Source organism: Formica exsecta, unplaced genomic scaffold (assembly GCF_003651465.1).
Source record: "Formica exsecta isolate Colony F162 unplaced genomic scaffold, ASM365146v1 scaffold500, whole genome shotgun sequence".
Lineage (NCBI taxonomy): Eukaryota > Metazoa > Arthropoda > Insecta > Hymenoptera > Formicidae > Formica > Formica exsecta.
This window is the reverse complement of record NW_021852243.1, coordinates 477,125-499,997: the sequence shown is the minus strand read 5'-3', so window position 1 is coordinate 499,997 and position 22,873 is coordinate 477,125. Positions and strand designations below refer to the sequence as shown.

General features: G+C 38.1%; 4 protein-coding genes across 4 annotated transcripts in view; 2 read left to right on the top strand and 2 right to left on the bottom strand.

Moving 5' to 3' along the window:
• The window catches only part of LOC115241532 (focal adhesion kinase 1), a 62,163-nt gene extending 54,194 nt beyond the window's left edge, over positions 1-7,969 (bottom strand). Inside the window, exon 1 of the mRNA XM_029817306.1 lies at positions 7,628-7,969. The gene's annotated coding sequence lies outside the window, so the exon portion shown is untranslated. The remainder of the gene's footprint in view (positions 1-7,627) is intronic.
• Positions 2,730-4,230, top strand: LOC115241638. Its single transcript, XM_029817481.1, has 2 exons — positions 2,730-2,823; positions 3,199-4,230. Exons 1-2 carry the CDS (start codon positions 2,730-2,732, stop codon positions 4,125-4,127), a joined length of 1,023 nt encoding a protein of 340 aa, XP_029673341.1. The 3' UTR covers positions 4,128-4,230.
• A 4,520-nt stretch (positions 7,970-12,489) lies between the features above and the next one.
• Positions 12,490-22,873, top strand: part of LOC115241615 (apoptosis-resistant E3 ubiquitin protein ligase 1) — a 65,016-nt gene continuing 54,632 nt past the window's right edge. Inside the window, exon 1 of the mRNA XM_029817451.1 lies at positions 12,490-12,774. Within this exon, the coding sequence (XP_029673311.1) occupies positions 12,755-12,774 (20 nt within the window). The 5' untranslated portion in view covers positions 12,490-12,754. The remainder of the gene's footprint in view (positions 12,775-22,873) is intronic.
• LOC115241619 (serine protease inhibitor dipetalogastin) overlaps positions 13,306-22,873 on the bottom strand; it is a 29,643-nt gene continuing 20,075 nt past the window's right edge. Inside the window, exons 2-9 of the mRNA XM_029817465.1 lie at positions 19,031-19,147; positions 18,025-18,334; positions 17,513-17,656; positions 16,877-17,041; positions 16,593-16,757; positions 16,305-16,427; positions 15,675-15,851; positions 13,306-14,296 (exon numbers count right to left, since the gene is read on the bottom strand). Coding sequence (XP_029673325.1) covers positions 14,065-14,296; positions 15,675-15,851; positions 16,305-16,427; positions 16,593-16,757; positions 16,877-17,041; positions 17,513-17,656; positions 18,025-18,334; positions 19,031-19,147 — 1,433 coding nt within the window. The 3' untranslated portion in view covers positions 13,306-14,064. The remainder of the gene's footprint in view (positions 14,297-15,674; positions 15,852-16,304; positions 16,428-16,592; positions 16,758-16,876; positions 17,042-17,512; positions 17,657-18,024; positions 18,335-19,030; positions 19,148-22,873) is intronic.

Sequence of the window (22,873 nt, the reverse complement as noted above, 5' to 3'; positions counted from 1 at the left end):
TCCCTCGACAAACGTTTAAAGTTGTATCTCGTAAAGCGACGCGCGAGCATACGGCAAGAGCAAGGACGGAAGAGCAGCTCTCCATTATCGTACGCTCCTTGATTGGATTATTCCGATCGATTGGCCGTTTTGAATTTATAATAGCTTGCAATTTTTCACTCAATAAATATCCTTTATTGGCCACAATCTGTCTCTGTTGCATCGAATAAAGAAAAGATATTCTTAAATTCCATTTTAAACAATCTATAATTCGTAGAATTCAGGTATAAACTATTTATAATTGTATATATATATATTTTTTTTTTTTATTTTCTCTGTATTATATATAAATATTTCGCACTTGAAAAAAAATTATGATCATTATTTTAATCGACAAGTGGAGAAAGAAAATAACTAATTAGCGTACAATTAAATTTTTATCGTTGAAATAGATACAATTCTTTAAAATAAATCGGAAATTAGATTCACACATACACACACGCTCTTCTTGTGTGACAGTTTATATCTGGATGATTAATGATAGCGGCATTTAATTGCAATATGTATCTTGTCCGCTCATTGGAAACCAAGAGCTCTCGAGGTTACTCGCGCGCGAGTAGTCTATGTGGTCGGTGACGTTAATTACCGTGGTAAAATGACTGATATCATCTTAGTAATCCGAACGAGTCGTCGCGAGGCACGCGGTAAATTGTTTCTACCGGAAACGCGAGTCCGTCGTCGTTCTCATCTTTGTCGCGCTCGCGTAATCGCGAAATTGCGCGGAGAATAGAAATTTCGTCGGTATATGCTCGGTTGTTAAATTATCTCGACCATGTCAATTCGCAAATTGTCGTCTAGCGTGCGCTTCAACGCGCTCGTGATATGATCGTACCGTCTATTTCGGAAGTTATATCATTGATTGAACGTCGAAAGTAGTACAATAATTTCACGACAAGAAAGATTAATACGATTTTTGTTTCGCTGATTCTCGCTCGAAACAAAGAGCCTTGGCTGAAACTCCCCTTAATCTCGTATCCGCACTTAATTATTTACGACGTATAATTAGGCGAGCGTGGTGATTAATAAATCCGGAGCGGAAAGGGCGAGGAAACTTTTAAAGCGACGGATTTTCTTATCGCTGCCGCGGCAGTGGATATGAAGGGACCGCTAGATAAGATTACGACTTCTCGCAAACAGTGAGCCGTGACAATGGATGATGCGCGCCCGTGGCTTCCGGTTTCTGGTATGAAGATGTGAGACCGTGCTTCAGGGCAAGATAACGGATGCGTTAAACGATTATGTTTCATTACCTTTCTCACTTCGTTATCTACGTCCACCTACGCTTGAAAGATTCAGAAAAGGGGAAAGCAAAAGAGGAATTTTATGCGCGACGAATTTTCTGATGTGTCGATCCGCCGATGATCACGGCTACAATTAATTAAGGTCCGAGCAATCGCGTGATCGGAAATACGAACGAGAACTGCTATAAACGGCGTCACGCGTGGGCGCATTGCCGTGTTCGTTATTCTGATAAAGAAGCAGTATATTATAATGATTACCATATCACACATGAATAATATCCTTGAGCATTATTAAATACAATAGAACATTATACTCTTTAACTTTCTGCAGTTCAAATTCATTTCCATTAATAAGTTTGTTAATTATAATCAACGTGTACACACACATTATTGCGTATTTTGAATATCTAAAGAACTAGGCTTCCTGCCAAAAATTATAAATTAAGAAGATTTTTCACATTAATATAAAATCTTTATGTATCTCTTGTAGCCCAGCATCTCTCAAGCTTGATTTATATTTAATCTGTTTGCGTATTTTATTCGTTATTTTTGCGATAACAAAATTGTCAAATAAAAGATAAAAAAAATGTTAACGAATTGGAAATTATCTCGTTTACGCATCTAGGTATAAAATAATTATATTGATTGATTGATATATTAAATATATTAAGAATAACGATGATAATATTCAACTAATTCACTCTACATGTATATATATATATATCCGAGACGCGATAAAATACTTATATATATATTTTTTATAGTAGTACATCGAACAGGCCACATCGAACAGGATGTAAGTATACATCAGGATAAAAAGCATGAGAGAGTCGAACACGAACTTTCGATTATACGCACTATAAATTTTCAGGCCACGCATCATTAACTCGCCGATAGCTGAAAATCCGGCTAGATCGATGAATCCCGGCAGAAGGTAAATTGGACGGTAAATTATTTCGCATTACGAGAGAGAATCGTGAAGACATTTCGTTGCGCGATCGCGTGGATAATTAGCAAGGAAAAATATAGATAATAGCTCTTCTTCCTTTTCAATTTTAATAGAACAAAAAATTCTTATACTATTAAGAGATTTCTTATGGGAATGAGATTCATATAATTTCATAATTAGCTGCGGTATTATAAAAACTGATTGCAAAAATTATTTTATTTAAAATAATTAACCGTAATAAAAAATAACATGAATAATAATTATAATCGATAAATTTTACTTTACGATAAGAAGCGACCTTCAAGTAACAATTGTTATCTGCAGCAAAGTTAAATGGCAAAGATGATTTTTGTACAGACAATGCGTCGTAAATGGACGAAATTACATGTGACGCGCCATTAAAAAGGAAACGGATAGAAAAGCGTGACCACAGCCGAGAAGACTAAATCGTCTCTCGGGGTACATAAAGAAATCGACGTAGGGATTGGCTCGTCTAACGAATGATCGGTCTCTTGATCGAATCGAGATACGATGGCAGCTCTCAGTCTTGCTCTTCCCTTCTCGGCTGTCCTTTACCTGTTACCGTCAGTGCCGGTGAGTCTTTTTTCATTTAAATTGCGTTATTCAATATAACACACTGCAAAACAAACGTTTAAAGTTGTATCTCGTAAAGCGACGCGCGAGCATACGGCAAGAGCAAGGACGGAAGAGCAGCTCTCCATTATCGTACGCTCCTTGATTGGATTATTCCGATCGATTGGCCGTTTTGAATTTATAATAGCTTGCAATTTTTCACTCAATAAATATCCTTTATTGGCCACAATCTGTCTCTGTTGCATCGAATAAAGAAAAGATATTCTTAAATTCCATTTTAAACAATCTATAATTCGTAGAATTCAGGTATAAACTATTTATAATTGTATATATATATATTTTTTTTTTTATTTAATATAAATCTTGGAAAAGTAGCGACAACTGTAAACGAGCAATTGAACGATTTCGTCGGTATCATTGATGTGCCAAAAGAAATTCGCAGAAATAACGGAAAAGACAAACTTGAACAAAGCTATGGGAATGGTGGTTCTTTATATCCATTGGGAATAATAAAACCCGTAATAGGTTCTGTGAACGACGCGACGAGACTCGACGTGGGTTTTCAGGCTAAAGTAGAATCGAAAAAACATCCCGATCACGCAGGCATCTCGACAAATATCCAGCTCGCGAAACAAGCGGAATGGTCGCACGACGTACTATCGGATGAGCATAAGGAACTTTCGACGGAAGAGAAGCGAATTAATAGTCTAACGAGAGCTTTTAAAAACGGAAATACAAAGGACGCGAATATTTATCACCTGTATGTCCCGGATATTACAGATGCGTTAGTGGAAAAATTCGCCAAGGCGAATACGCAGCTCGGATCGGGCGTTGTGTCGAGGGACGCGGATGAAAAAAATAATGCCGATAATCGCGCTAAAAAAAAGAATAATTATATCCGACTCTGTAGGAGATCAATTGACGGGTCGATGACGAGTCTGATGCAGAAATTACGCGGTAAGGATTGCGTGAAGCTTCCGAGAAGCGAATTTTATCTCGAGCAAGATACGAAGGATACAAATCGGAAGAAGGGCACGATTAAAGTCGTAGGATTAAAAATCGGGACAAAGACTAACAATGAAAAGGATTATAAAGATTCCGAAAGTGGAAGTGATGAATATAAACAGGAAAACAAAGCAACAGAAAATTCAATCGTAGACGCTTCTATTTCAGACGATTCGATAAATTACGAAAAACTGACCCCAAAAGTAATTGATAAACTTGGAATGGGTCTGAACATCAAGAAACCGGTGATCGATGGGAAAATCGGTAAACTCGCGCTATCCACTACACTAAAACTGTGAAAAAATTGTGATTAACGCGATATTACAAATTAATCTTGATTAATATTTTAAACTCCCCCATATATATGTATTCATATATACGAGAAATAAAAGAGTTGCTAGATTAGTTGTCCGTGTCAAGTTTTTGACTTGAAAATATATAAAAAATGTTTTTGACTTAAAAATATATAAAAAAAAATGAAGCGCGTGATATACTTTAATAAAATCGCTTGCGTTAAAGTGTTTGAATAAATAAAGAAATAAATAAAATAAATAATATATGTACACGGAATTAATGATTGAATTATGAGAATATCTCGAATTATATGTATAAAATGTGTCTGCGCGGACTTGTCGCAGTTTGTTTAAGCCCCAAGTATGTGAGACTTTTAGCATGACATGTGCAAAACCTACCTACCCTTTCATAATTCCACATTACCCTTCCCCGAAGAAAAAGAATTCCAGATCCGGTTCGAGGTCAATTCCCTCGACTTACATTCAAGGTTGGAGCGTGTGACACGGCCGTTAAAATACAATAGATCATTTCAAGTTGTTGCGGCATATAATTAATCTTAACAGAGCAGCCGCGTGGATATTCGCGACGATTGGCGACCTTCGCACGGATCAACCAGAACAAGATTGACGTCTTATAAGTTAGCGGAACAAAATGAGCAGAATCAATTCTAATTAATATTTTTATTTGTGTTCCGCTAACTTAATCTTCCTTTAGCGGAACATCATTTTTTTTTAAAACTTACAGAGCAACAAATTTTTTTCTTTGGCAACTTTTTAGCAACAAATGAGCAACAAATAAAAATATTAATTAGAATTGATTCTGCTCATTCTGTTCCGCTAACTTATAAGACGTACAAGATTGAAACGATTTTTCCGTTCTCGAGCCTCTTCGTGTCTCCATCACGTTCGGCGTGTTGCGATTTATTATAACGGCGACAATTTAAAAATAGATCGGCGAAAAATTGTGATAAACATTTTAGAGAATTGCAGAAATATATAGCGAATTGTTCCGACTTGACGAGAGCTTGTTCCGCACGAATGTGCGTATTGAGTTATATAATCACGTATATCGTGTCCATTCAATGATTTGTGCGCAACTAGAATAACGCGTCCATATACGAGTAGATCGGGTGATATGAGAATCGTCAGAATTACGTGATCGTCTATTAAAGAGCGATATAGAACTCTTATAACAATGCAATATGATCTATAGTTTGCGAGTTGTTGCGCAAAATAAACTTGTTATCTTACTAATATCACGATTAATACGATACGACGATGTCAAACGATGCCGAAAACAATATTTTTATCTTATTTTATAAAGTATATCTTCCCTGTCTTTAATCAAAATAATTTTAAAAAATTTTGTATTACAATCATTCTAGAATACAAAAAGTGAGGCATGACAAATGAATTATCAATATTTTCAAAGATATTGATGAGTGGAAAAGTTAAGCAAAGTTGTAGTATTTTAGAGCATACACTTTTTGGACATATTTACTTTCTTCTGTGCTTCTGCTCTACAACCGCCAATGAAATTTTTAAAATTAATTTTATATCTGTTTATCCGCAATTTTGAATGACTATAATCGTTATCTTAGCCAATTTCACATAGAAAATAGTACACTCGCCCTGCTGTCTCTAAAATATTTTAGTTTCAACATTTTTCATATCATCAATTATATACCCTCGTATATCGAATAAAGGCACAAATTATAGTCACGATAAGATGTGCTTAAAAATTTCTTAGGAGAAAAGATTCAAAGCGCTTGAATACTTTTATAATGCGTTAGATATTCTGGCTGCGCACAAAAGCGATAAAAGCCGTACAAGTGCCGACGCGACGGCGACAATGTAACAATTGGGGCAGAAGCCCAATCTGGAGGTCAATTCGCTTGGAAGTTTGTTCGATGAGCTGAGCAAGGTATTTGTGCGAATTTAATTGTTTTCAATTAAACTTGGTTTAAATGTACATCCCATTAGAAAAAAAGTAATCTATTACAACGTGTAACCACACATACACATACTAGTATATGTGACACTTTAAGTTAATTTAATCAAGCTTAATTTAAAAGCCGCAAAAAGGGCTATCGATCTACGGAGAAAGGCGGATTCCCCAAATTCAGGGAAAAAAAAGGAACTTACGCGAGAGAAAGATTGCGCGGTAGATTTCTGCGCACGATCATATATAATCTATATAATCACCTTCATGGCGAATATTTCGCTTAACGCCGGAAGAGAATATTCTTTAAGCTTGACGGAAATGCATATTCTCGTAAAAAGAGGAAAAGCGCGCGATAAAAATGAAGAGGGATCCACGACGCGCATTCTCGAGTGCCGCCACGACGTCTCCCTCGGCGATCGATAAATTTAATTACGTATACACCGGGAGCAGCGCGGCCATTCTCCCCCGGATGCTGAAACTATGCCGAACACGAGAGTTCGCATTCGTGTATTCGATCGCCGTCCCTTCTCCCCTTGGAACAATAATGATTTTTCTTCTATTTATTGTCCGTGCGAGATAATGATAAGATAACAAAATGCACGCAGCGAATGAAAGAGAGAAAGAGAAGCTGCTTCGATGATTCTCGATAAACCTCTGATAAGCGCATCGTGGAGAAATCTGACGCGGAATTAAGTTTACAATAACTATTAGGATCATAATTTCCTTGCAAATTATTACTCGAGTAAGGAAAAATTAGATTTGTCAAAGTAAAAGTTGCATCCGGTGGAATAATAATATAGTATAATCGATTGCAACAAAACGGAATGTGAATGCAACGAATGCGAGAAAAAATACTTCATATAAAAATAAAATATCGCGAACAAAAAAATCGCTTTACATAACTCTTATGCAAAAAATTATTTCAATTCGTAAGTATTATTCTTGGAAAAAATCGCGATAAACGTTTGTCAATGAAATTTTCTCGAACATCGTTAAATGCGAATCGATTGATAATGAAATCATTAAAGGAGCAGTCGCTCGAGAGACCGTAATATTCGAAGGAAGAGACTGGGATGACACGATTCGAATCGTGCAACGAACGATCTTCCTTTCGTTTCGGCCGATTTAACAATAAGATTGCGAATTAAATTTCGAGTTTAAGGCAAAACCGGCAAAAGCGTGCTCTTTGGTGGTACGCAGAATCGCATCTCGCATGTCGAGACGCGTAGGTAGATATATTCATCCTTTCCTGTACAATCTATTATCTAACGCGACGTCATCCCACGGCATTCGATCCGTTTAGCTGTGGTTTTATGTAACACGATCCGCACGTGTAATCGCTATTCTCTTTCGCCGACGTGACCGATACCGAAGGATGGCCTCAAAGATGGCCCCTCTCTTTCTCTTTCTCTCTCTCTCTCTCTCTCTTTCTCTCCGCCACTGTCAAATTTGCGGCACCTCGAAATGACGCGTCGTACGGCTTTCGAAACGACGCTTTGCATCCCCAAAACCCCGAATTCAAATTTATTAAATAAATGATTTACAATTGTATGGTACTCACGATTAGGACGATGATATTCGAGAGGATTCTGCGAGCGACGAGCGCGAGGTGTCCAACGAGTGATTCCACCACCACCACCATCACCGCCACCGCCACCGCCACCACCTGATGTCTTGGAGCAGTCCCAGCACACGCCACTTGCTGCTCGCCGTTGAGGAATATTTCGCGCTTTGTATTCGCCGCGAACAATCGCGAATTCGACGCGAGACGCGCGTTGTCGCAAAGGGAGAGGAACGCGATCACCACCGATATCGTAAACAACTGCCTCCAGACTCGCTCGCGGCGCGAATCCGATCGACCGCGATCATTTGTCGTAAACACTGGTCGCCATGCTGCCGAAGCACCTGTCAATACGGTCGCGCGGCGGCGCCATCTTGGACCCGGCGTACCCGTGGCGCCGACAAGTGGTCGTTGAAAGTACTAATCGTAAAACTTACTTGCCGACGAGATGCGTTATCGTACGTGCATCCATCCGTCTGTTTTGCGCCGGTGGAGGAGACATGTTTGAAATTCGCGGGAAAAATTCTCTCGACAAAATTCACACATCACGCGATGAATCTGCGCATATATAACGATCGCCCGATATTTTTCTCACCACTCCCGATATACATTTATTTGTTAGCGTTATACATATATATTCTCTGTGATTTTATTTATTCGTTTAATATAATTATCTCGAGTTTTATGATCGCGCCAAGTTCTCGATTTACATATTATCCCAGATAGCAAAATGCTAGTAGTATGCCAGCAAATTCATGGACGCGCACATTTATATTTATCTAGTTTTTGAAAATCAGAAAATTGTTTAGATATTATAAGCGTCTATATTAAATAAAAATAAAAATTTCATTGATCGATATTTTGTTAATGATCATCAAATTAATTTTATTGAGTTAAGCCATCTCGCAAATAGGAATATAATGGCATAAAGCGGTAAACTTTTTTAAATATTTTTCCGAAATACATTTTGCTTTCACAGAGCATACAATCACAACGAATTAATATTCGCTATGATAAAAGATTTCACTCACCGAATGTCCCAGAACACAAAATCGATATCGGACAAGAAAAGAATATCAAAACCATCGAATAGAGAAGACCCATGATGGCCCAGAATATCTGGGTTGTACCTGGGGTTGCCAGACGTCCTCCAATCGGGAGGACAGTCCTCCAATTCAGTTAAATTTTTTCTGTCCTCCGGAGGACGATATTTGTCCTCCAATTTCAGCAAATGTTTCCCTCTTTTTTTTTGATGAGCGGTACTATTTGAGAAGAAACTAGAGATCTCCCTGCTTTCTTCCTAAGTGGTAGATATAATACGGTATATATTATATAATAAGAGAGAGAAGCCTGAAAGAGGTCACGCCGCCGTTTTTCATAAGATACTTTTTTTAGCTGGTACAGTAGCCATTTTACAAAGCGGGCGGAACTAGGTACATGACCAGATTCACTTTACGGTGCTACGGTAAAACAACCGATTAATACATGTGTGTCCTAGATCCATAATTGTAGATCAAAATTGCGGAGAAATATTATAGATTTATTAATGTTTTATTAGCTGTGCGTGATGTTTTGCCATTCTAGTATATATTACGGATAGCGATAATAAATTATTATTGAAGTATTTTTATGTATATGCGCATGTGACATAAAATAAATTTTCTTAAATAAATTTTCTTAATAATTTTTTCCTGACTTTTAAATATATAACGTGTAGAAGATATTTACAATAAATTGCTTTTATTTTTTTCTTATTCTTGAAACAAAATTATTAAGCATTTTAAGCAATATCAAAATGTTATGCTTTTAATTGATATAGCTTTTTATAATTAATTATTTATTTATTATTAATTATATTATTTAAGTAATTTTTTAATTTATAAATTTAGTTGGATGCACTAGTGCGCATGATGCACTGATGCACATTAAATGTTATTATATATAAATTTATATAAGCATAATTTATATATAAATATAAGTATCATCAAAGAGTTTTGAAGTCTCTTACATGCGAGGGGCTTATTTCTTTATTATATAATATTTCACAAATATACATATATGTATCATATTACCATAGAAAATAAAACTTTTATATTTTGCATTACCTGTTTGAAAATAATTTTAATGGATTTTTGCGATTAAAATGATACCAGACACGACATAAACCGGATAATTTTTAGTTAAATATGTAATCAAAATTTTTATTATTAGTTTAATTAAAAATTATCCGATTTATGTTGTGTTTAATGTCATTTTAATCGCACAAAAATCCATTAAAATTAATCGCAAGAATCTCATTAATCCATTAAAAATATTCTCAAACCGATAAAATACAAGTAAGAATCTTTCTTAAAGTAAGAATCGAAGTGACAGAAATCTAAATTATAAAATAATTATAAATTATCGTTTTGTTGCAATCCTTACGAACAATAATTATTTTTCTATCGATACTTAAAGTAAAGATATTTTGTCCCATGTTCTGTTTGAAAATAATTTTAATGGATTTTTGCGATTAAAATGATACCAGACACGACATAAACCGGATAATTTTTAGTTAAATATGTAATCAAAATTTTTATTATTAGTTTAATTAAAAGTTATCCGATTTATGTTGTGTTTAATGTCATTTTAATCGCACAAAAATCCATTAAAATTAATCGCAAGAATCTCATTAATCCATTAAAAATATTCTCAAACCGATAAAATACAAGTAAGAATCTTTCTTAAAGTAAGAATCGAAGTGACAGAAATCTAAATTATAAAATAATTATAAATTATCGTTTTGTTGCAATCCTTACGAACAATAATTATTTTTCTATCGATACTTAAAGTAAAGATATTTTGTCCCATGTTGTATCGTACGACTTTTTGATATATTTAAATATAATTTAACTATTTAAATATAATTTGGATTGAGAACACGCAATTAAACAATCGAACCGCAGGATCGAGTAATTAACATAACGATAAGCTGTGTGATATATTAATCGTTTATTAAATAATTGATCTATAATTTAAAATATTTGTATAATATAATATTCCGTTTGTATATACGGCATAGTACGGAAAATATTTCGGAAGCAAATTATCAACAACATAGTATTCGGCTTTGGCGGCGTAAACATTAGCGCGCTATTGTTTATGTGTTACGGCTTTATCATTCGCACGGTGACACTCGAACAGTAATGTAGTAGTGCGAGACGCTCCGTCAAATTCCTTTTCTAAACGTGATCGCGACAAGTCTCGGGAAATAATTTGATAAATAATTTCTTCAAAAATATTTCAATTTAAATATATTTTGTTCGCCGCTTTATCATTCGACTTTCGACAGCATGTAAAGATTCGAATTAAAATCGCGTTGTCGCATGTTGAAAATCGCGTACTAATTCGATCTTTTTATTTGAATGAATTAAACAAGAGAAAATTAAAAAGAAAGACTTTTACATAATTCCTATAAAAATTTCTATGTGAAAAAAAGTCTTTTTATAATTTATAGAATTGTTCCATATTTATATAGAGCTTTTTACAATTAGCGTTGTACGCTAATCGAATATAAAATATTTTGCATGAAATATTAGTTATATTGTGGACGCTGTTATAATTTGAATTTTATATTTGTATGTTACAGACAACGTAGCCTCAAGACCAACAACTCCGCTGTTGCGCATCAGTGCCGGTGAGTAATGAACTTTATTTTCTTTTGAGGTAACGGATTCCTAGATATTGTAGATATAAATGTAGATTATAGATTATAAATCCGTTGCCTCAAAATGGATGGGCTAGAATAGATTAAATTATATAATAGATTTTCAATAGATTTTTTTAATATGCATTAAAACATTAAAGTATGAATTAAAGCAAAAATTTGAAAAAGATGTAAAATATTTTTTTAACCGATAAATTTTATTTAATTTGTTTAATGAAGAAGACGCTAGAGTAAATTTATTAATTATATGAAATAGTAATAACTTATTCTATTTTAATATAAATTATATATTATTATTAAGAAAATATTATATTATTATAAGAATTTTAATCAATTAGTTTTGATAACTTGGCATTATATTAATTAAAGTAAAGTTATATTAAAATGATGCATGACAAACGGTCGTAATGTCTCACGACCATAAACGAGCGTAAAATTACGCTCATGCACCGGCGACAATGATTAGCCGGCAACAGAAGGAATTTCTCTCCTTCATTGATCTCTGATAGAGATCGAAGCTACATCTCTGGCTAGATGTAGCTAGAATGAATATGGCCAGGATCAACAAAAGGTAGGTCCAACTGGCCCAACGAAGCAGCATACGGTACATTCTATTAGGGCACGCGAATAGGACACGCGAATAGGGCACGCGTGTAAGGTACACGGTTAGGATATGCGAGTAGGGCACGTGAGTAGGACACGCGATTAAGAAAACATTAATAAATCCATAATATTTCTCCGCATTTTCGACCCACAATATGTATTTAGCATGGACATGCACCAACCGGTCATTTTACCATGGCATCAAAAAGTGGATTTGGCATTGTAGTTCCGCCGGCTCTAAAATCCAGTTAGCGCCACTATACCAGCTAGGAAAACGGTCTCACGAAAAACGGCGGCGCGGCCCCTCTCAGGCTTCTCTCAGATAATAGATATAGTTTAACATATTTTCATTATATATATAATTACGGTTGTAATATTTATTTATTTTCATCCATCTACTCATTTCATGTCTTTTTTTGGTTTGCTTAAACTGCTTCATGTCCTAGCGTCGGTATATTATTAACCTAAATCGCGACGAAACGCGTCGGTACGTTATTCGCGTGAAGTTGTACGTGATCGACGAAGCGGTCGGTCATATTGTTTCGCGTCGCGTCGGTCAGTCAAGGTCGTGGTAACGTCGCGTTGCGCATTCTTTGCGTTTTATTTTCGTCTAAAGTGCGTCGCGTGAGCGAATGAATACCGGGAGGACAAGGTATCAGACGATGGTCGTATTAATTAATTAGTATCGCGTTAATTCGCGCTCGTTAAGAGTATCTTTCGTATTCGCGAGTGCGAGTGCTCGGGAAAGTGAATCGTCGAAGAGGCAATGATCAGAAGTTGGCGCCGGTCGAGCATCTTTATCGCAGCGCCCATGACCCATGACGTACCCAGTTGATAAGTAAATTCGTTTATTGCATATACATTTACACACACACACACACATGCTGTCGTGGTATCATGATAATTGGCGCTCTGATGTCAGATTTTTTAAATCTTTGGAAAAAATAAATAGAAATGAATAACGTGTCATATTTCTGATATTATTACGCATGTATAATTTTCTTGTACAGCTTTTTTATATCTTAAAATATACATATATGATTTATTATTGACATTGGAAGCGTATACAGAGTTAGTGTCGATACATGACAGAGAAGAATGATTTTCTCGCATGCTCGATAATAAATTAAGATTGCAATGATATAATATAATAGTAATAAATGAACACACATCACATATATCGGAAGAAAATGTAATAGTACAATATTCCCCTAGAATCCTAGAATAAGAATATGCTCTAGCAACACCGTGTCGATACATTATTAGCCATAATTAAAACGACGGGCGCAATTGACGAAAAATTAAGACTTGAATTTGGTAGAAATTTCGTATAATATTTATTGTTAGATAATTTTATAATTCGAAAAAAAAAAAAAAAAAAAAAAAAAAAAATGAAAAATCGCGTCAAAAAACGCATACGCAATGATTAATGCTCTACAATAAATAATAATGAATCTACATCGCGCGTCAAGTATATGTAAAGTATATCGAAAAGACTATATCGTAATTGGCGAAACCTCCTTTCCACTCCCAGTTAAAAAAATAAAAAAAAATGATTTTCCTTAACTTTGACATACAATAGCGATTTGCGAACCATAATTTTGCCGCGCGAATTATTTCGCGCGATATATTATACCGGAGAAGGGAAAATTGGCAATCGCGACGAATATTATCGTAGAAATAGCAGTAACAATACGACAACAATTCGAACTCTGCGACTGGCAAGATGTATTGTTTTTCTTCGAACACGCTTCCCGCCATGGAAATTTAGCGCGTTTTGGATCATTCAGGATATCAAATGTCCGAGCCTACGTATATTTATTTATCGCATCGCGCTTGTGTGTTTGAATGGCGTCTAGAGTCGCGAATTATACGATCGATTAATCAAACGCCAAAATACTTGATCGATCGGAATTCGTCGAATTTGCAGCTGGTTCGCCGAACAATTATTAAATATTTGAAGACGACATATGACAAGTGAATGTACAGCAATTGTCGCTTCCCGATTCTGAAAAATACGAGTTAAATTATCTCGTAGAATGATTTTTCCTCGCATTTTCTATCTTTCTCTTTCTCTCTTTCTCTCTCTCTCTCTCTCTCGTGTCGAGTCGTGCCAGCTCGATCGATTTTAATAGAGATAATTCTTCGGCTCCTCCGTCGGTTGGCCGCATACTCCGTGATACTTTTTCGTGACGAGACTCCTGCTACGGCAATTCTCGATCTCCAAGAAGCACTCGTTGCTATACGTCATGCCGTCGGTGCCGCAAACGGGATCGTAATAAGGCGGACAGATTTTTTGGCAGCCGCGAAACAGGAAACCCTGGACGCATCTCTTCATAGGTACCACGTACACGTGTTTCCTAAAGTGGAAATCAAGCTCATTTTTTTCTCGCTACTTAAGATATTAAGATTTTATTAAATTAGAGCTAAATTGATAAAAATTGAGCTTAATTGGATAAATTTGAGCTAAATTTGCCTCGCGCGTTAAAGAGCAATTACAAGATTCGTGAGTTTAACGATTTAGATTAGTACTTGTGTTACGAATATTTTCGAGTATTAGTTTGTGTTTATTTAACATTCGATGAGCATGCAGTGGAAGTGGGCGCGTTAGAAAGCAATCGAAGATAGAAAATGACTCTTTTGAGGAAATGGGTCGCGCTAAGGCGTCGATAATTTCTACTTTCGAAATTGTACGGCGATTGTGTTCAATTCACATTCGCGAAGTAGGATACTTTCCTCTCGCGTATTTGAACAACGGGCACGAGAACATCCTGCTGGTATATACGTGTACACGACGGCATGACTGATAGTTTATTATTTCCATAAAGAAAACGTAATGGAACGGTTGAGTCTAGCTGAATCGTAAACTGCCTTTCATCGCATGCGATACTATAATTCGAATTAACCGTTTCTCGGAGTTTCTTAGGCCATCTTTTCCATTCCTCAGAAATATATTTCAACGCGCGACCGTCGCCGTCGTAATGAAAGTCTATGGAAAGTATGATAGTTACATATCGGAGAAAAAGTACTATTGCGGTCAATGAAATTACATGCGCGACACGAAATATCGCCGTTCTGTCTCTAGATTTTTTTAAATAAATGGAAATGATTTAATTTGAATGTTAATAATTAGCTTTTGAGCAAACGCTACTTCTAGCGAAGTAATGAAATTATTATATTGTACTATTTCTACTGTATAAAATGAAGAATGAAAATTGTATGCTTGAAGTTAAAATACGGTTACAAAATTATTGAGATAATTTAATTGCTCTTCTTGAACAATAAAAGATTCAATTGAGGTAATATTTTTAAAAAGAAAATTAAATTAAAATTTACTTTATTTTACAATTTTATTTGTAATCTGTGGAATTTTAAGTAAATTTAAATATTTCGTAAGGCGAAATATAAAAACTTTAAATGCATCTTTCTTTCAAGACAATAATTTTACATATTATTTGCTGTTTTTTCTTTCCATATCGCTTTGATTATTAACGATTTCATTTATTCGCTATTATTTATCATTCGATTGAAAGCCGGTAAAGCAAATATTATTAATAAATGAGATTTTCCGTGTATTTACGTAGATTTCTCGAGAATCAAGGGTTTAATTAATGGCAAGGGCTCACTACAATTCCATACTTATCGAACGAAAGCTCTCTCTCTCTCTCTCTCTCTCTCTCTCTCTCTCTCTCTCCGGTATAACAGGCAAATATAATACTTGGCGGTCAGGCGGCTTACCCGCAATTGTCCCTCTTCATCTCGCACTCGTTGCGATAGAGCTTGTTATCGGAGCCGCAAACAAATTGACGTTCCCCGCTGCAGATCTGGTTGCAGAGCGCGGTGGTGCGACAATGTTGCGCCGGAACTTGAACCACCCTCTGGCCGCAAGTCTCGCGCCGCAGATGGCAGAGGGATCTAAAATGCATACGAGAGTGCACACGTGACGCATTAGTAAACACGCCAACTTTGAAGGATCTCCGGCCGCTGTTTAATCGACGCTTTAACGATTATACCTTTTGTTATTGCATTAAGCTCAAGTTGTTTAATCTCGAAAAAATTTTACACTCGAATCCGTTTAAATATTTGGAAAATATTGCATTCTCGATCCTAACCAGAAATAATTTTATCGCGAATTTCGTTGGATATTTTATCTTTACATATGAAAATCCCTGAAATTTAAATTGATAAATGACAATATATTTCGCGCGAATCGCACGCATTGAAATCAAAGACCAGAATAGAAGAGTAAATTTTGAAAAGAATCCGAGGTCTTTTGTCGGTCTCTAATGGACGACCACTTTGTAATGAATGCGCCCCTAAAATCTTGGACGGCGGACGTTCTGGAATCCGAATAACATTCTTAATCACCGATAAACGTTGCCGTCGCTTCCACAAACTGGTTCCTCGGGTACTTCGGCGCAATCTTCGGGACACTGTTCGGTCTCCTTCAAGGTCGTGCACTCGCCAACGTGAGCCGATTGGATACCCTTTCTAAAACGCATCAAATATCGAGAAAATAAGTCAGTTTGTCTACGGTTAATTGGATGTTCGGTTAAATTGATGAATTACTATAAACGATTGCGTTGGAAAGATTATGGTTTCTTGAGATTTGAAAAATAAATTTGTCATTATTCCGAAGAGATAAACGTAACTTACAAACAAACCGCTACGTTCAAATGGCACTGATTTGGATAAGTATTCGCGTCGCTACCGCAAACCGGATCCACCTCGCTTCCGCATCTCAGCTGTTGCTTCATGCATTTCGTTAGCCGAGACCGACACTTCTCGAAGTCAACTACCGTTACCTTTCTTCTTGCATGCCTGTCGATTATTAACACTTTGCTAAAGATTCGTGACCGATGATCGATTACTCGTGACAAGGAAGCACGAGCTCAATTTTTACTTATTGAAGAGAAACAGCGCCGTTAATAAATACCCACCCGCAGTTTAGCATTTGCATCTCGCATTCGTTCCTGTATATGTTCCCATCCGATCCGCAGACTGATATTTCCGGTTCGTTTTTGCAATCCAAGGGACACGCGTTGCTTCCGGACGTCCGTTCCCGAGATACGCAAAATGACATCGGCACTTCGAAGACGTGTTTGCTGGAAAGCAGTTGTTCTTGATAAATATAACGCGTTAGAGTTTGACGAAATTTTTGCAATTCAATTAACAAAACTTCGACAAAAAGTCGCATGGGAAAAAACGCGGTTATATAAATAGGATTATAATAATTCTCAACTACTTGTTGAAGGGAAAATTCAAATATCGAGAAACATTAGATCGCGTATGTTGCATTTCGCGTTCTAACAAATCGCATGTAATATTTAGAGAGAAATCTCAGTGAAGGGAAGAGCAAAGGGCAACTCGAGTGCTCTTACGCGAGGAGTTATAACGAAGTGTATACAGGGAAGAGAGAGCGGTTCTTAAATGATCAAGTGCGTACAATGAGAGAAGGAAAGAATAGAGGGAACGCGGGCAACGAGATAGATTTTTGCCAGAGAGAAAGTCCCTCGGGGACGATCGCGTCGTCGCCGGTCGGTTGTACATGTCGGATTCGCAGACTCAAGACTTACCCGCAGTTCTTCGCCCGCATTTTGCAGGTGTTCGAGTACAAAATGCCGTCGCTACCGCAGGCAGGCTTGGCACCACGCCAGCACGATTCACGACAATGTCTTGTGGTCTGGCAGTGCTTCTTATTCGTACGCACGACGCCTTGCCTGCGAACGGGAAAAAGTCAAAATCGCTTTGCGGCCGGAGACTAGTTTTATGTTAGAATAAACTCTTCCTTCCCGCAGAGTAGTTACATGTATTACGAGACTATTTTATGAGACTAGGCAGTAAAAACGATGTCTACGATTGAATTACCATATTTGTGAGATATCAGTAAAATTCTTTTTTATATAGAAAATATATAAAAAGATATGAGTTATACAAATGAGTAATCGGATATTAATAAATTAAATTTTATCGCGTAAGAAAAAAAAATTTTCCTCGGATAACCATCTCGAGGTTGAGGTTCAAACGTGATCTTTTCGCGATTTAAAAAAAAATCATTCCCAGTCCGAAATCGACTGCCCCACCGTACCCGCAAGTGAGCAGCTTCATCTGACACGTGGACTTGTAAACATTTCCGTCGCTTCCGCAAACCGGTCCGTCGAGCGGCGCGTAGTCGCACGAGACCGGACAGTTCTCCCTGTGGGCCGAAATATTGTTGCACGGCCCGAGGTGAGACAGCTCGATCCCGACCCGGCAGATCTCCACCCTGAGCATGCACTTGTTCAGGTAGGTACGCCCATCGGTGCCGCACACGGGATCTTGATCGCCCGGACAGCGGTGCTCGCACTTGCTACCGGATGACCTCAGGCAAGCCGTCTTGTCCGTGACCACGGTAACGCCTAAATGAGCGACACGGCAACGGCAAAATAATGAGATACGTAGATAGATTTCACGCACGGTCATCAAGCACGAAACGAGATCTTGGTGTATATATATATATTGTATATACGATATATGGATACATTCGTATGTAGAGGATTATTCTCGTTCGTCTACGAACGAACAAATCACCCGGCGCTCTAACGCATAAATAGTTTCGACGCTCTAGGAGATCGCGATTCGTTTTGCACAAGGACGTATAATTTATCGCCGTCATCCATTTTACGAAAGAAACGGATCCTCGTTAACATTGACCGTTGCTATCGCGGAGTAGTAAAGGGAATAACGACACGAATGTACTCTTTATCATGACTATCCGCGCCGCGAAGCACGGCAATATCGCATAAGATCGGCGAATGAAGGTCGCGTTATTTCCGTGATTGTAATTGAAAAGCGCGACGCCGGTTATACATAATCTCTCGACAAACCGCTACTAATGGATTCGCGCGCTATTCTTTTACGGTCGGGAATAATATATAAAACGGGATAACGAAATCATACGGAGTTGATATATGTCTCCACGAGAGTCTCTCGGAAAAAAGAAAAGAAAAAGGAGATCGTAATCTCGCGACGAGCGAACCAGAGCACATGTATACGGTGCTACGATGCGTGGTGTACTGTAATAATAATAACTATTATAATTAAAAGCACCTTACCTTTTCCGCACATCTTCTTCCGCATTTCACACTGCGACGCGTATATGACACCGTCGCTGCCGCAAACGGGTTCGCCGCTCGGCGGACATACTCTGGGACACGCACCGGATGCGTAATCTGCGTGAAAAATTAATGATTTAAATAATAAACACATTAACGATAATTGCGTAAAAACGCGATGATTGTAATCGAAGGTCAATTATCATGATACCGTAATGATGTCGTATTCTTACAATCATGAAATACACGTGTTTACTATTCCTTCAATAAATTGAATATTCTCTCATTTATTCTAAACAGATGCGTTCGACTGGCCCGAGTACTGTTAGAAAAGTGAAGTTTAAGCGTCAACGGTACTCTGGTTAAAAGAGAAAGAAATAGGTGTAATAACGTTTACTGTTAGTCGTTTCGTTTTGTTACGAGCACCCATTATTGTAATGACATAATTGCAATAATAGTACTTGCGCATATGTATATATAACGCACGATATAGGTGAAGGAAGTAAAGCTAGCGGCAAAAAAATAAATAAATAAATAAATACCTGCCTAAGAGACCGGAGGAAGTGAGTCATACGGGCGCGCGCGTTTTTTAAGCAAAGTACGGAATTATAACCGAGTTATATCTCTTGTACCGGGATCTCTTTCAACGAAACGATCGCTCAAATATCCCAGGATATTGCTGTCCATTGAATGTAGGAAGTCTCTCGATTAAATAATTAAATACTCGCAAAAGAGAAGATGCGCGCGCCCGGCGCGGCGTATATCGCGGAAATGTTTAATACGCGATAAGATCGATCTGTGGTAGAGAATCACGCGGCGAGCTAATCGCGACGTGAGGTTTATGAAATGCATTACGCATTTACGATGCGATATATATTCTTAGACTTAGGTTATATCAAACACGATCTCTCGAGGATTATTTATATCGCGCCTATACGTTTGTGCGACGCGATGCTTATGCGGCCGAAAATACTTTCCGATCGGGAGGTTTTACAGCCAGATATATAATCGTCCGGGTCGCACGGAAGTTGTCGAAAGCCGGGATATTACTCGCACGATCGCGAACGGTTTACGAGAAGTAAAGGGTTGCTGCCTACACATGACTAGAATACCTGCATCGTACCTTTCGCGATATTATAGTAAGTGAAGGATGCGAAGCGGTATATTAAATCGTTAACGGGGTATTTTGCACGGACACTGAGATACGTAAAGGCCATATTGAGGTGATATTTAAGACCGAGCAATGTAAGAGAAAGAGGGAGAGAGAGAAAGAGAGAGAGACGGTAGGAGACGAAGAACGCGATGTAACGTTAATTTCCCCGACGAAGGTCTCTCTCGCCGTCGCTCTTTTTGGCCATGCCATAGGTTTATCCGCAAGGAGATTCTCTGTCGAAACCTTAATTACTTCCGGTTGACCGTCCGAGAATATCTACCGTCCGTGCGGGTCCGCGATCCGCCGCAGCCGCCGGTCTCGGTCCAGCGCGCGTCGGGTCAACAGCATACGGGATTTACGGCGCTCGTTCCATACCGGATTGTATATAATATATAACAAATTATAAAATCGGGCTGTATGTGTACAGTTAAGGATGGCATCGGGTGTCGGAGGGCGCGGTCGCCATACATTTCGGTCGAATATCGGCGAAACGCATCGGAGAGAGGCGCGTCTTACATTATATACTCTCGTATATAACGATTATATGAGACTCTCGTCTCATCCAATCGTAGCGAGTTAATGCGAGTTATTTATTAACGTTGCAAATTGCACCTCGTAGTCGGAGCGGCAAACTGGCAAATCGGCATCCGTTTAAAAGAAACCGGCTGTATTTAAGCGCGAAAACTTAACCGGCACCTTCCCGACCGAAGGAAGCAAACCACTTTTTTTGCCGTCATTTTCGAGCCTTTCTTTCGGTCGAGCACGATGGTCGAGCACGAAAACGATAGTAATTTTCATTATACTGTAAATGAGAAAAGAAAATAAAGATGGAGTTTTCCAAATTCTAACTTTTGAAATTTTTACTTGTATTATCTTTCTTGCCTATCATGTTTCTTAAATCTCAGAATCTTAATTTGTGTAAGTATCGGCGGGGTCAAAGGTTGGCCCTGCAGGGAGAGTTTTTTAGCGGGTGCGAGTCCCGCATATCCCACCGGACCGGCCGGTGGGAATGCATAATGCATGAAAAAAAAAAAAAAAAAAAAAAAAAAAAAAAAAAAAAATCCTCGCGTTTCGTGAGAAATCGGGACGTTACGCGGACGAAGCATGTTTGTCGAAGAAGCTGTAATTACGCTGATTGCGATTTATCGATTAGCCGACGCCGCTTAATGACTCGCGGTCGCTGTATATTCATCAACGCGGGCGATATCTAAATTGAATTGGTCGGGGATGAAGAGATTTAATCCCACTCAAAAAAACTGAAAGTGTTAGACTGCGATCGTTTTTTCGATTGTACAGAATGTATCGCACCTCGCTGGCCTATAACCCGCTCTACATATCGATCATTCGTCTTTTTAATTACGTCGCTCTCGATGTACCGCGCTTACCTCCCTTCATCATTTCCGCCACATATGAACGCGGAACGGGATAATAATCGAAAAGGAGCGGACTCTCGCATCGTGGGGTATTTCGCACGCCTAATGAACTTAAAATGACGTTACGTTCCTCGTGTACTCTCCACGCGAAACGATAATTGCCTGTGAAAATCGCCTGTGATTTTCATGGACGATTAAATTTTTCATTATTTACCTCTTTTCTCTGCAATAATTGTTACCGGAAAGGGCAAACTTTTGCGAGGAAAATGGGTTAAATTTAAAAAAATCGGATTACTTAACCATGAAGAAGAATTATTCGAGATAATTAATTAATTTCAACTAGCGACTATAACCAAGTACTATAAATTACATTTCATCATTCGTTTCGTTGACGTTATTACATTTGCATATCAGTTTAATATGCTAATTGATCACTGTAGCGGTTCGCGCTTGTAAATAAAATTACAAAAATAGGTTAATACGCGGGGACCATTTAAATTAATTAGCGGATCATTTTATAAAATGCTCATCTTAACGCACAGTATCTTAATCAATCAGAATGAATTAAAGCTATAAGAATCTCGAACTGTTATTATTTCCCATGACACCGTGCGAAAAGCATATTAAAAAAATGGAAAAAAATTTGCGCATTATTTAACAGTTCGCATTAAATTCGCGTATCGTATTTAGCAGTAAACGGCATGATGTCTTTCTTTTCCCGCTGAAAGATTCGATCGAGGGTCCGTTCGCGGACGATTGGACAAGTGGTTATCGCGTCCCTTCCTCCCCTTCCTCCCCCTCCCCTCTTCCCCCGAGCATGATTAAATGAATCAATTATGCCAATAAGCGACGTCTGGGGTAAGCGGCGATCGGCGATTGGCGAACAATGCAGATCGAATTATACGACCGCAGAAACTGCGGGTCGCGCGCGTGCATGCACGCGGTACGATGCACAATGAATGCGCCCGGGTAGGGAAGGAAAAGGGAGGAGGAGGGGAAGGAGGATGAGGATGAGGATGAGGAAGCGGTAAGGGACGAGAGAGAGGAAGGCGTATGCGGGTCGGTGAACCGTTGCAAGGATGCGGCGGTCGTCGCGATGTTGGATGCTGCTCTTCGGATTTTTGTCCTCGAAACGAGAGCCCGAAGTAGGAACGGGAACGGGGACGGGGACGCGGGCGGTGGTAGAATCTCGCGAGCGCGCCACCGACATCGATAAAGATGGCTGAAATAAAGATCGGCTTAACGAACCGGAACGATTTCACGATATACGAATATGCCGCGGCTCGGTAAATAAAACTATCGATGCCCGAGAGCGTC

Bases quoted from the DNA above. Each gene is read 5' to 3' on its own strand.
- LOC115241638 (XM_029817481.1), top strand. From the start codon at position 2,730: ATGATCGGTCTCTTGATCGAATCGAGATACGATGGCAGCTCTCAGTCT. The intron at 2,824-3,198 runs GTGAGTCTTTTT...TTGGAAAAGTAG, and splicing joins ACCTGTTACCGTCAGTGCCG to CGACAACTGTAAACGAGCAA.